At 34.7% G+C, this 14,371-nt stretch overlaps 1 protein-coding gene across 1 annotated transcript; it reads right to left on the bottom strand.

Annotated features, from left to right (window-relative positions):
* Nucleotides 1-6,117: 6,117 nt before the first annotated feature.
* LOC114183006 (protein CROWDED NUCLEI 1) lies at nt 6,118-12,847 on the bottom strand. The gene is made up of 9 exons (XM_028069829.1): nt 12,702-12,847; nt 12,343-12,671; nt 10,732-10,941; nt 10,332-10,585; nt 9,959-10,229; nt 9,789-9,872; nt 7,361-9,468; nt 7,086-7,254; nt 6,118-6,683 (listed from the first exon to the last, which is right to left on the bottom strand). The coding sequence occupies exons 2-9, from the start codon at nt 12,553-12,555 to the stop codon at nt 6,444-6,446; spliced, it is 3,549 nt and encodes a 1,182-aa protein (XP_027925630.1). The 5' UTR covers nt 12,556-12,671; nt 12,702-12,847; the 3' UTR covers nt 6,118-6,443.
* Nucleotides 12,848-14,371: the final 1,524 nt, after the last annotated feature.

Here is a 14,371-nt window from a genome sequence, read left to right as displayed (position 1 = left end):
AGGAGCATTTGTCGATCGAGAGAACCTCAATCGTTATGTGCAACAAACACGGGACAGTGCTTATGGACCTCAAAATTATTCTATCCATTATCAAGATCGGAGTTACAAAGGGCATTGGGAGAAATTTTGGAACCGGGAGTTTCTTTCCGAAAAATATAAGTGTCGAACTATGTGCATCAAAGATTGCGAAGAATTGTCATATGTCCTCCCGAGAGACCTTGTGAAGTTATTGTAGAAGACAATGGCCAATGGGTATGCTTATGTGCTGCTCTGTCATCAGATGATTCTTCTCCTTTGAAGGAAATTAACATTCAGCATTGCACAAAACTGAAGAGCTTGTTTTTTATCTTGTTCCTTATGCGCTAATATCCAAAGCCTTCAATTTTTGACACTTTCTCATCTGGGAAGTTTAACTACCATATGCAACAAAGATATTGTTAATTTAATACAACCTTGGCTTCCTAGTGGCATGTTCTCTCAACTCAAATACTTTGATATTAGCGAATGTCATGGAATAAAGACATTGATGACATCAAGCTTAGTCTCACACCTTCAAAACCTGGAGTCTATGACTGTGACAAACTGTGATTCGATGGAACAGATATTTGCGGTGACTTCTGATGACAATGATAGTATCAAAATTACACTCCCTAAGTTGAACTTTTTGTGGGTAAATTGTTTACCACAAATAAAGACGGTGTCCGAGAGAATTTTAGTATGTAAGTATGGGTTTAGACCGTACATCTTTGATTGTCCCAAATTATGTAAACCCAGAATAGAATACTTGCCTCTATAATTTTTGACTGTGTTGATTAGATGATGAGACGCTTAGTCTTTATGTTCATTATTCTTGAATAGACAAAATAAAATCATTATTTACTTTTTGAAAAATATGAGGTTTACTAATATGTTTGTGGAAGAACATATATATGTGTATCGACTCCATATAGAATAACGTTTTCTTTACAAAAGATGATAATTCTTTGAAAAAAAATAAAGAGTATATTAATATACTTTTGATCATCCTAAGTGTTATGCAACATTTTGAAACATTGTTGCACAAAATTGAGATCTCCATCAGAATACTATCGCTCAATTAATGAAAGAAAATGGATGTATGTGAAGGATATTCATAGAAAATCATTTTACAATTGATTTTTGGTCACTACCAGGAAATTAAGTATGAAGTTTGAAGTTCAAAAGAAAAAGAAGATTAATAACTTATTTAGTTTCTTTTCCGTAATAATAGCTCTTAAGTTTTTTTCTTTTTAAGATTTTTCTTTCAACAGTATTGATAGTTTAATTATAAGAATACAATACAATACTACTTTTGCAAGTTAGCTGCATGTTGCAATCAACGATGATTATTCAAAGTTACAAGACTTGGCCTTTAGAATGCATAAACTATTTTATGTTTCAAATGCCTTACACACCCAACCTAATACGTTAATACTCTTCTTAACATTCAACTTTTTCTTAATAAATTAACGTATTTGTAAAAATTAAAATAGTACAAGTTTTCCAGACAAATAAATTGATCTGAAGAAATTGTCTGATTAAAATGAGTTCATGATCTGCAGTGGCTGATAATTTAGCAAATCTCATGAACTCTGAGAATTGTGCAGTGAAGATTTATACCAATGTACATTGTGAATGAGAGCAACTATAAAGAATGAGATTAATCACTGAAACCAATTGGTTACTGATCTAACATATGAGGAAAGAAACATTCAGGAACAATTGTGCTTGTTGGAATCCCGAATGTGCTACCCTGTCATGGAATGGCGCTCCTTCTCTGATGAAGATTGACATTAGTAATTGCATAAACTTAAAGAGTTGGGTATGTTTGTAAAATTCTTGTTTCTTTTGTAGTGATATCCAAAACTTCCAATCTTTTATTCTTAACTGTTTAAAAAGTTTAACTACAATATGTAAGGAAGATGTTGATTTAGCACAATCTTTGTCACCGAGGAGCGTGTTCTTTCATCTCAAGAAATTTTGTATCAAGGAATGCCATAAAATAGAAACTTTGAGTTGTTATTCTTTGAAGGAGATATTTGCAGTGCATAACAATGGTAATGACAATAGTTTCAATATTACTCTCTCCCAAGTTGATCACTTTTCAATTGTTTCATTTTACCACGATTGAAGATCGTGTCTAAAGTAATCTTAGTCGATGTCTGAGAATACGTTGGAGATTCTTGATTCCCCAATTTAGAGAGGTTCCCCAGAATACAACTGAAAATAATCTGAAGTTAATTTTTGTGCCACAACCATTGACTACAAAGTATATTTTCTGACAATACTTAGAATATGAATATTAATCGAGTTTAGCATGCTTTTGGGAAAAATCCCAGATTTCTCTCTCAACAGTAAACCCCAAAAATCTCCACATGCTTAACCCACTCATCCCCTTGCACGAAAATCAGTTCATCAAGATCGTTCGAACTCTCGTTCACCCAATTTTCCACCAAGCAGCGTGCAAATAAAATAAATAATTAAAACATTACAATAATGATGTATCCAAGATTCAAACCCAAAACCTTTCAACACCATCCAACACACTCAACCACTTAAGCTACCACTACTCCTTTATTATAACTTGAGAAACTAATTCTCTTAGAGGTACTTCCAATCCACGATTATTACTAATTAAATATTTATTGTTTATTTAAATTTATCGAGTCTTAAGCACGATATCTATATACCTTAACGTGAGAGAGTGTGTTGGAAGTCTCACATCTACTAAAGATAAAGAAATTTCATAGTATATAAATGGGGTGGAAACATTTCCTTACAAATCGATTTTGTGGGGGTTAAGTTAGACTTAAAGCCTACTTCCTAACAAATTCTCGTTGTTTCAACATTTTCATATTCTAGTAGTAAATTGCGGAAATGATAAAGGTCAACCTTTTGGGATATGATGAGAAGTGTAGAGCAATAATTTTGGCATCAGAGTTGGCGAAACGAAAAAGCACAATACTTTTTTTGGATGTTGGATGATATTTGGAAATATATCGATCTAAAAAATGTGGGAATTCCTTTTGGAGTAAAGGCTTATGACAAGTCGCTTGAGACATGTGTGTCGAGAGATGGATTGTCTCTTACTTAATATGATAGAAGTGGGACTTTCTATGATGATGATCAATATGAAGAAGCTTGGGAGTTGTTTTTGCTACAACTTGGACACCTTGGGACACCTTCAAAAGTTCCCCCTCAAGTGCAAGATATTGCAAGATGTGTTGTAAGGAGATGTGATGGTTTACCACTTGCAATAAGTGTGATGGCTCGAACCATAAAAAGGACAAACTAGCATCAATGAGTGGAGACATGCCCTGGATAAATTTGATAAATTGAAAATGGGAGTGGCGATGTAGGAACAAGTCTTAACTGTACTAAGACGCAACTATGATAATTTAGCTGAGAAAGATGTGAAAAAATGTTTCATGTATAGTGCATTGCTACCTAAAATTTTTGTTAGAGACGATTTGATTATGATACTTGTTGATAAGGGCCTCTTAAATGGAAAGAGGAGTTTGGAGAAAATATTTAAGGATGGAAATAAGATAGTGAATGAACTCATAAATCATTCATTATTGTTGGAGCATGATTCCACATTAAGAATGCAAGATTTGGTAAAGAAAATTGCATTGAAGGAGAGTGAGGCAAAGATGATGCTAAAATGCAATGAATATATGAAAATGGCATCTGACATTTAATTTACTACTTCAATCACCATTAGATCATTTTAACCCACTTTTTAATCCATTTTTTTTGATCCACTTTTAATTTACTACTTCAATCATCATTAGATAATTTATTTTGATTCTTTTTAGTGATGTGATGTGATGATCTAGTAGTGATTGAAGTGATGAGTTAAAAGTAAGTAAAAAAAATGGGTTAAAGTATCATTGTCCTAAAAAATATTCTAGAGGGCATATCTCGTTATTGTGTGCGCTTGTCCACCTTGTTTTTATTTGACAATTCAATTGGACATATTCCAGAGTGCTTTTTCACATACATGAATGCTCTAACAACACTTGGTGTATCAGAAAAGCATAAGTTAATATGTTTGCCTCGTTCTTTATCAAACGTGAGGTCTCTAATTTCTTTGATGCTCCATGAATGTTCAAAATTAAAAGATATACCTCCCATGGGAGAGCTACAATCATTGTTAAGGTTACAAATTTCATGTTGTTCCATTGAAGCATTACCCAAAGGTTTCAAAATTTTAATAAGGTTGGAATGGTTAGATCTGTCCAATAATGTCAATTTGGAAGTGGTACTAGGAAGTTTTCTCCCTAGTTTGATTAATATTCAATACAATACCTGAATTTCTGGCATTGTGCAGGAGGCATAGAAGTAGAAGATGTAGAAGGGATGACTATGCTTGAATGTTTTGCAGGAACATTTGTTGATCAGTATAATTTCAACCGTTATGTGCGAGAAATCTTGGGTAGTGATAATGGACCTCAAACTTATTTAATTCATTATCTAGATTGGAAGCACAATGGGTGTAGGATGCTTTTTTGGAGTCGTGAATCTCGTCTTTCCATATTTAACTGTCGAACGATGTCCTTCAGAGATTGCAAATAATTGTCACATGCCCTCCCCATAGACCTTCTAAAATTATTACTTGGGTATGCTTATGTGATGCCATAGAATAAAGATTTTGTTGGCATCAAGGTTAGTGCGACAACTTCAAAATTTGGAGTCTATAACTGTATCACATTGTCATTCAATGGAACAAATATTTGTACTGGTTGATGATGAGGATAAGAATAAAAATGATGAAGATGAGGATGAGGATGAAGATGGTAAAGATAAAGATGAAGATGAAGATGATGAAGGTGAAGATGATGATGGTAGCAAAATTAGACTTCGTAAGTTGACATGTTTGAAAGTAATATGTTTACCTCAATTAAAGACTGTGTGCGAGGGAATTTTAATTTGTAAATATGGATTTGAACCGTTCATAGTTGATTGTCCCAATTTATGTGAACCCAGAATAGAATAGGTGGCTCTATGATTGTCCCAAATGATGTGAACCCCGAATATATACTTTGAAATTGTTTGATGCATTTTTCTTTTATTCAATACTTTATGCTTTCATAAAATAGTTGAAGGGATAAGTTTTTCCATATCACTTTTGAAGGCTAACATTTATTTTTCTGAATCTTAGCCTTATGGGAAAATGTGAGGGTTGGATGCCTGAATATTATATGGATCCTATTTATTTAGAATTTGAGCTTCAACGTGCTTGGTTTGGAGACAGTGAAGAACTCCGCTATTTGCTTCCAAGAGACCTTAACTCACAATGGGAATGCTTATGAGCTACACTGTCATGGAATGGCCATCCTTCTCTGGTGAAGATACAATAGATATTGAAAAAAACTGTACAGTTTGCTATGTTTGTCAAATTCTTGTTTCTTTTGTAGTAATATCCAAAACCTCCAATCTTTTATTCTTAACGATTTAAGAAGTTTAACTACAATATGTAAGGAAAATGTTTTTAACACAATCTTTGTCATCATAGTGGGTGTTCTTTCATCTCAAGAAATTTTGTATCAACGAATGCCATAAAATAGAAACGTATCTAACACCAGGGTTAGTGCCACTACTTCAAAACCTGGAGTTTATAACTGTTTGCAGTTGTTATTCGATCAAGGACATATTTGCAGTCCATAAAAATGGTGCTGACAATAGTTTCAAGATTACTCTCTCCAAGTTGATCAATTTTCAATTGTTTCATTTTATCACAATTGAAGATCGTGTCTAAAGTAATCTTAATCAATGGGTCTGACAATACATTGGAAATTCTTGATTGCCCCAATTTAGAGAGGTTCCCCAAAATACAACTGAAAATAGTCTAAAGTTAATTATTGTGACAACCATTGACTACAAACTAAAAATCAAAGTATATTTTCTGCCAACACTTAGAATATGAATATTAATCAAGTTTAGCCTTAGCTCTATTTATCTTAAATATAAAATTAATCTAATATTTCTCTTAAATAATTATTTGTGATGCGTTGAATTACCCACTGGACACGCCATAGACTCAAACCCCAATTGCCACCCGTTAAGTTCAAACAATGAGATAGAGAGGCACCCTCGTTAAGTTCAAACAATCACATTTGACAGAAGAGATACAAACATTTGGGGATACAATCAATTTCCAAAGAGGGTAGGTAGCTAAAATCCAATATCTAAACTCTAGCTACACTATCGAATGCCTAAACTATCAACAAATACCATATGTTCCATCCAAACATTCATGAAAACGTACACGAAAAAAAAGCTAGAGAAATTCAATCACCTCTCTCCTAAGCACTACCCCTCGTGGTTATAATTTAGAGATCTACATCCAATTGTTAATACAAGATAACTTCCGACATCAGCCCTAAAGTTGATGAGGTCAAGACATGAAGAAGCATGTGGAGTTATGTCGTAAAAAAATTCCAAAGCTTCTTCCCTATTGAAGCTTCACCGGGTTGTTGGTAATCTTCGTCATCCTCGTTCTCAACTCCACCGGCATCTTCCCCATGGGATTCATACTCACCATCATTGTCCTCCGCATCATCTGCTGTTCCATTCACCTCCTCACTCAAGGTTATATTGTTTGTGAAGGTCCCTGTGGTATCACCACCATAACCGTCCCTTGTCTCAACACCTTTAATAGACTGCAATAATGACATGCAATTAACATTAGCTTCATACCGTTCACCAGACAGTAAACTGAAATCCAAAACTTGTTGAGATCCGGATCCTATTACTATCAATTTCCCAATTTTCAATAGTTCAACGATTCATAATGTGATTGTGTGCCCAATTTTTAATGTGTATTATTGAATGAGAATTCTTAGTTATGAAGAAATATAAGTCTGAGTCATACAATATATATGGATGGTCAAAAATTACGAGTTAGAGATCATATAACCGTTGAAAAAAATAATAATGCGCATTTATCTTTGAATCTTAGACAATTCAAAAATATGATTTAATGGTCTATATTTATAGTTCTCTTCCTCACAATGCAAGAGTTTCCATTTAATACTTCCATTTAAAACCTACACCATGCTGACCTGCTCAAGATGTACGCTTCCACCATTCTCATTAGTAATGCCCACCGAAAGGGAATGAGAAACTTTTGAGTCAACAATTTCCTCTTCTGTATCTTTTACACGATCAACCTCTCCTTGACTTTCTTTGCCACCAGCAGAAATAGCTCTAACGGATGAAGTTGTGGCTCCACTATAAAAATTCAGCCATATGAGTAAGTGGGCAAATAGCAAAAAAGAAAAGCATTTGCTCACATTCAATAATAAAATGGAAACCAGTTCTAAATCAGAATACTAACGTTCTGTGTCGTCTCAAATTATATCTTGTTTCACCAGCAGTTTGTGCAGGTGGAGCAGCAGCCTTCTGTCGCCTTCTTTTGCGCTGCCCTGGTATGACACTGTCAGAATGTCCTTCACTGGCATCTCCATCATGCCCACTTACAGTCATTTGAGATGTTTGAACCCGGTTACGCTTTCTGACATTCATAGGCATTCTTCTACTGGATGGTCTCTGACTTTCAGAATCCACATTGGCAGAATCCTCAGCATTTCCATTTGGAAACTCAGTTTCATGATTATCCACTGATTCCCCAGGCAATTCAGCAGCTTCCCCAAGTATACCCCTAGCCTCTTTGAGAACAGCTTTCACAGTGTGTGTGCGCTTTACTCTGGGTCTTCCCCCTCCCCTGCGAGGTTGCTGCTGCCCAGCCTTTGATTCTTCTAGTGCCTTACTGTCAACGTTGCTCTGGTTTTCAACTGAGGGATCTTGATCGGCAGCTTCAACCTCTGTGATGTCATTGCCAGATAGTACCCTCCGACCATCAAAAGAATCATTTACAACATCAAACGACAACTCTGCTTCATTTTCACGGCCAGGAATTCTTCCTGGTGAATCTTCCCTGTTAGTTTTCTCTATAGACAAATTCACATCTCTTAGAGAACCAGAATCTTCGGATTCAAACTTACTAATTGGGGAGATTTTAAAAATCTTAGAGGTACATTTCCGTAGCCAAGAGATAGTGCCAGCAGAAACAGGTGACTTTGGATCTGTTGCAGGAGATGCTCCAATGTTTTGCCTTGAAGGTAAATTTTCAATGGAATCTCCCAGAATAATATCACCTGCTAATTTTGGAAGAGAAGGCACCTCTAAGTTCTCAATGTCAACTGAAGATTGTAAATCAGACAGCACAAATTCAGAGATCATTTCCCCACAGTTTTGGCAACCCCGAAGTTTCTCAACAAATTCAATAAAACGTCGCCTTTCCACAATAAATTGTTCCCTCTGATTTTTCAGCTTCCTGTTGAGATCAACAAGTAAATCTATGTCCTCTTGCATTTCCATCCTTTGACTTTCAAGATGTTTTTTATTCTCATCAGTTTCTTGTTTCTCTTTTTCTAACTTACTTCTTTGAAGCTTCATTTCGTCCATTTCTCTGTTAGCTACTTCTCTCAAGAAGTTAATGTTGTTTAATTCACTCTCTCTCTTTTCCTCAAATAACGTCTTTCTCTCAATCAAGTCTTTTTCCTTCTGCTCTAACTGATTCTGCATATCAGCTTCAAGTTCCTTTTTCTGCAGCTCAAAATCCAGAAGCATTTGGTTCCTTTGACTTTGTTCTTTTTCAGCTAGGCTTGACTTCTCCAACTCCATTTCTGCTGCGAATGACTCTTTAGCCAATGCAAGAGATTCTAACTCCCTTCGTATATGGTCCTCTTTGGCCTGCTTCTCGTTCTTTAACTTTTCTTCTTCAAATTGTTGTAGTTTCAGTATTTCTTCCTTCTGTTGAATCACACTTTTCAGCTCTTTGTCAACATCTGCTCTCTTCAGATCTAGCTCATCCCATTCTCTTTCAAAAGTCTCTTTTTGTTGTCTTAAATCTTCAGTTTCCTTCAGAAGTAGCTCTTTCTGGTGTCTGTACTGATCAACTTCATGCTTCAATTGTGACTGCAATCGCAGGTATTCAGACCTCTCTTCCTCAGTTACTTTAAGACGTTCAATCTCTTCATTAATCCTCAACAACTCTTGTTCATTGTTACTTCTTATTTTCTCAACTTCAGCCATATGTGTGACCAGTTCCTCTCGCTCACTTTCTATTTTCTTTTTCGTGGTCTCCAAGCTTTTTTCCTCAGATTTAATAGACTTCTCCCTTTCCTTCAAAGCTTTGACTTTTTGTTCATACTCTTTCTCTTTCTCTTTAAGCTTCTCTGCTTTCTTTTCCAAGGCTTGCTCCCGTTTTCCAACTTTCTCCTCCATGTGATTGATTTCAGCTTCTTTTTTCTCCAGTTCTGCCAATTTATCCTTCAATCCATCTTCAAAGGATTTTCTTTTCTCATTCAATTCCACCTCAAATTCTTGCTTCTTCACATCAAGAATAGCATTGTGTTCATCAAGAATTTTCTGCATCTCAACCTGCAAAGATCCAAGCTGTATTTAGAAGAGGAAAGCAAAAGTAGAGGACTATTGGCATAAATCATTTGATAGAAAAAACATGGTCACAACACACTGATGTTATGACCAGTAACATTGGAATTAAACGCATACACCCAACCACCACTAACTTTTGAATGACCAAAAGTTGAAAAAAGTCACGGAAAAAATAAATCAATGAAATTCAGCAACTTACATATGACCATAATTTCCAAGAGCAAACATTAATGAAATGAATATGTGCATACATACGTGTGTGTGTGTGTATATATATATATATATATTTCTATATAAGAACATACTTTTTCTTTAGCATTGAGCTTTTCCTCCCATGCAGATAGCTCCTTTTCTTTGAGATCCAAATTTATTCTCAGAGAATCGTATTCCTACATGAGAGAATATGGAACCATAAATTCCTACAACCAGAAAAAACATAATAAAGGTAAACAATATCACATAAGCAAATACTTACCTTCTCTTTTAAAGCTATATCAGCAAGCCTATTGTTCACGTCTTCTTCTTTACTTCTCAGTGTTATATTAGTTGCATCAATCTTCTTCTGGGCCTCTTCAAGGTCCTTCTCTTTCTGTTGGCACAGTCTGTCATTCTCATTAGCCCTTTGCTCTCTTTCGTTGATAATTCGTTGACCCTTGGCCAGCCTTTCTTCACCCTCCTGTAGTTTCTTCTCCCATTCCCACAAATCTTCTCTCTGCTTAGACAATGTACTCTCATGTGCTTCTTGCCTGTCACAAATAAAAGACAATTATAACCCCCAATAAATATTTCAATTGAAAGAGAGCAGAAAAAATATTTAAACTAAAAAGACAATGAACAATAATATGTACTCTGCAATGAAGGATAATCGATCCCTTCGAAGTGCAGATTCTTGAGACTCCAGGTCTTGTGATTTCCTATCAAACTCTGAACTCTTTCTGCTGATTTCTGCAAATTTGGCATCAGCCGAACGTAATTTGGCTTCTACTTCTAAAGATTTCTCTTCAACGCTAGCCACTAAAGCATTTGCTTCAGCCAACTTTGATTCTGCTGTAAATTTAATTTTAGCATTTTCTGATCGCATCTCTCGCAGAGCCTTCTCAAGCTGTTTGAATCACAAATTTCTGGATATCAGTAAGAAATAATAGAGTAGTACAGATACAGACTATCCACAAATCAGATATACAGTCGTGCATTTTTATTTAAGGAAGAAGTTGATTGATATGTAAACTCGTATGTTGAAAAACTTACATCAAGAACACACTCTTTCTCAACACCCAAGGCCTTCCTCAGATTCTCTTCTCGCTTCTCTACCTCGGATAGAGCAATTAAATGAGCAGCTTTTTCTCGTTCTAGAGCATCCTTCACTTCTACTAAATCTTGACTTTGTTCAGTATACTTAGAAGTCCACTCTTTTTTCTCAATCAAAAGAAGTCCCATATTGAATTGGTACTCATAAAGCTGGTCCAGAAAAACTTCTAATCAGGTCAAACCACAAAATATAATCGGTAAAAAAATAATAATAAATAATAAGTAGCTTTTGATTGCCCTTATTCACTAAGCTCCCCTTTTAATTATTTTATTTTCATCTTAACATCAGCCTAAGTATCTTGTAGTCATCCTAAAACCAAACAGTATTTATCAGAGTATAATAATATCTAGAGATTGGACAACCCAGGGTGAATGAAAATAACATGGAGCCACCAAAATTGAGAGATAATTTCTTCTGAAATAAAAGTGGCAGGTTCAAACATCATATAAGCTAAAACTTAGTCATACCAAACATAGAAGGCTGACCCTAGCTTTAGTGACAAGACATCTCCAAAATGCATATAACATAGCTGCTCAATGCTAAACTTCAGTAAAATAGAACTAAAGGATTGAAATGCTTCTCTTTTCTATTTACTTTTACAGCAACTTTCACTCAACTCAACCAAAACATTACATCTTGATGATGAGAGTCTCCAAATACTCCATATCAATAATAAAATTAGTTATAATAATGCTAAATATCCCTCTCCTTTTTTGACAGAACAATAAAAATGTTAGTAACAAATAATGGATAAGGACATAAATATAAGTCAAAGCAAAAAACAACATAAAAAAAAAAAAAACAGTACAACCAAATTGAAATCCCCAAACTCTCAGAACTCATGGCAAATAGACGCCTCAAGAGTCTACGATGGGTCATGAACTCGAGAGAAGCCAAATGAGCCATTTCAATGTTACTCCAAAGAATGTGAATTTGTAATTTAATTTTTGAAAATTCCAGCACTCCTCCCAGTCATCACCCAGGTTCAACGACAAAATATAATAATCATCTTTACCGCCAAGCTCTAATATGAATCATCATACGACTAGAAGGACAAAATAAAATCATTCCTCCCCATTGGTGAAGCAAGCAGTATACACAATCCAACGATCAAGATTTCACTAAAAGTGACTTTGCTTCAACAATTTCATAATAGCCAAAAGGTTTCTTAAATAAGGAGAAAACAAAACATACCAAGTTACGGCCCCAGAGTCAAGCTTCAAATCTCAGTACGCACACCAAGTAAACAAAAAGCATATTTTTCAAGTTCAATGAAGAACCAAGCCAGACATTATCCCAAAAATTAAAATCTTACAAAGAAAACAATTACGTAACAATTGTTCAATCTCCACCACAGCAATTACACACATAAAATATTCCAATTAAAACCTAAAGCTAACACTACAATCTCAACCAGAAAGCAACCGTTAACTAAGACTCGAAGGCACACTTCGTAACAGTATCGCAGCAAAAGGAAAAGGAATCCTTCAAAATAAAAACCAAAAGAATATTAAAAGGTTTAAAAATAAATAAATAATCAACTAACTAACCTCCTTCTCGAGGCTGGAAACTCTCTCAACCAAAACCTCGCGATCCAAGTTGTTCCCGCCATTCTCAACAACCGCGACGATACCTTTCTCCTTCGCACTCGCGCCATCTTCCGAATTCGGACCCAAATCCGAACCCGGCCCGGTTCTGCCCCGAACCCCACTCTTGTTTGGCGTCAGGGACCAACCTGACCACACCTTCTGCGGCGTAAACATCTTCAAAAAAGAAAAAACAGCACAGCCGAATTCTTCACTCCACAGCAACGACCTTCGAGAATTCAACCTCAGCCTTGCTGCCCCATCGCGAATCGCGAAAATTCGAAACACAAAAGAAGAAGAAAGAGAAAGGAAGCCTAACTAAGCGAGCCTCCGGACGCGACCGCAGTTCCCAAATTCCGGCGAATTGAGGATTTGAAGTCCGATAACGTCTCTAAAATTCTCAAACGGTTCTCTTCTTTCTCTCTCTACTTCTTTCTCCTTTCTCTCTCCTGTTTTTGCTTTTTGCGCTGATCGCTCACGTTCCTTGTTTTTATTTTATTGGTTTAATGTCTGGAGCGTGACTGAAAGTTCGAGAGTACCCTTGCCTTTGTCGCGGTCGCGCCTCGTGGCCAAGGGTAATATCGGGATTCTGCAGCGTGACCTTTTGGTTTGGAACGTGGGTTCTCGTGTATTGTTTTTCGCCTGACGGTATTGCCCTTGCCAGTGGTGGGTAGAATAAGAAAATCTGAAAATATAAAGAAACAAAGAAAATATTAGCAAAAAAAGACACACTTTATTTAATGCAAAAATTAATATAAATTTTAAGTTGAACATATATTACCATGCTTTTCCTTTATAGTTGAAGTTTTAAATTAATAATTTGTAAAATAAATAAATACGCAAACAATTAAAGCAAAATTTCAATTTCTTGAGCAACTTAAAAATGTATTTATTATCAATCAAAAAGTATTAAAGTTATAAATTTGCGGGTATATTTTTATTATTAATAATGAAAATCATTTAAAATTGTCAAATGGTAGAATTCTTTACTTAATTTAATAATCACTTGTAAGGAGTGAAAAAATAAGATTTTCTGGTAACTTTTTAGTGGATAAAACATGTTTTTCAATTTCAACTCTAGCAAACCCTTAAATTAATCTTTGAAAATGAGTATATTAATTAAGAAATTTTGATTAAAATGTTCGTATACAGATATAAATCATTAAAAAAATTATATATATATAAATTCTTTCATATAAAGTATAAAGAAAAACATGAATTTATGAAACAAATATTCGTAAATGATTTATAAGTAAATAGTAGAATTTTTCAAAAATTTATATCCATAAAAAACTAAATTAAGAATAGTGTACTAATATTTCAAGAACTAATTTAAATATCTATTTTCTCATATTCAAGTTAAAATTTGGTTTTAGTTTATAATAAAATCAATGTATCTAATTTTGAAATACACCATATGTTCACAACGTGACTCGCATAATGTTTAAGAGACCAAAACAACGAATTAAAAGTTAAACAAAAAGAATAAAAAAGTTAAAAGGCAAACTTTAACATTGTGCATGGAATAAAAATAGATTGGATTTGTTTTTCATTAATTAAAAAAAATAATGAGAAAAATAGTATATCCGTGAGGGGTGTTTTGGTAAAATGAGTAGTTAGTGAGTTTGAGAGAAGATGCATGCAGGGTGTGGCAGAAAGAGGTGTTAAGTTGGAAAAGAGAATTAGCCAATTGGCATGACCTTTCTCCCAGCTCTTAATCATTCTGCTCCACTCACACAACAACCACTCTTTACTTCGCTACTTCGGACAATGTTATGTCGTTTTGCGGTTTATTACAACATTGGAAAACGGAACTCGAAATTAAATAAGGACTTTGGCAAATGCACCAGCAAACACAACAACTGAAACAAAATAGGTAACTACACTATTTTTATGTTCTATTATACTCCACTCAATTATACTATACTCCTTAATTATTATTATTATTATTATTATTATTATTATAATCTCTTAATTATATAATAATAAGGTT

The sequence above is a fragment of the Vigna unguiculata genome, chromosome 5, assembly GCF_004118075.2.
Source record: "Vigna unguiculata cultivar IT97K-499-35 chromosome 5, ASM411807v1, whole genome shotgun sequence".
Classification (NCBI taxonomy): domain Eukaryota; kingdom Viridiplantae; phylum Streptophyta; class Magnoliopsida; order Fabales; family Fabaceae; genus Vigna; species Vigna unguiculata.
Note: the sequence above shows the minus strand (reverse complement) of the source record. Positions and strands in the feature narration are given on the sequence as shown.

Coding starts and splice junctions, on each gene's coding strand:
- LOC114183006 (XM_028069829.1), bottom strand. CDS start 12,555: ATGTTTACGCCGCAGAAGGTGTGGTCAGGTTGGTCCCTGACGCCAAAC. Junction 9,873..9,958: donor ATATAGCTTTAAAAGAGAAG/GTAAGTATTTGC, acceptor TCTCTCATGTAG/GAATACGATTCTCTGAGAAT. Junction 9,469..9,788: donor AGCTCAATGCTAAAGAAAAA/GTATGTTCTTAT, acceptor GGATCTTTGCAG/GTTGAGATGCAGAAAATTCT.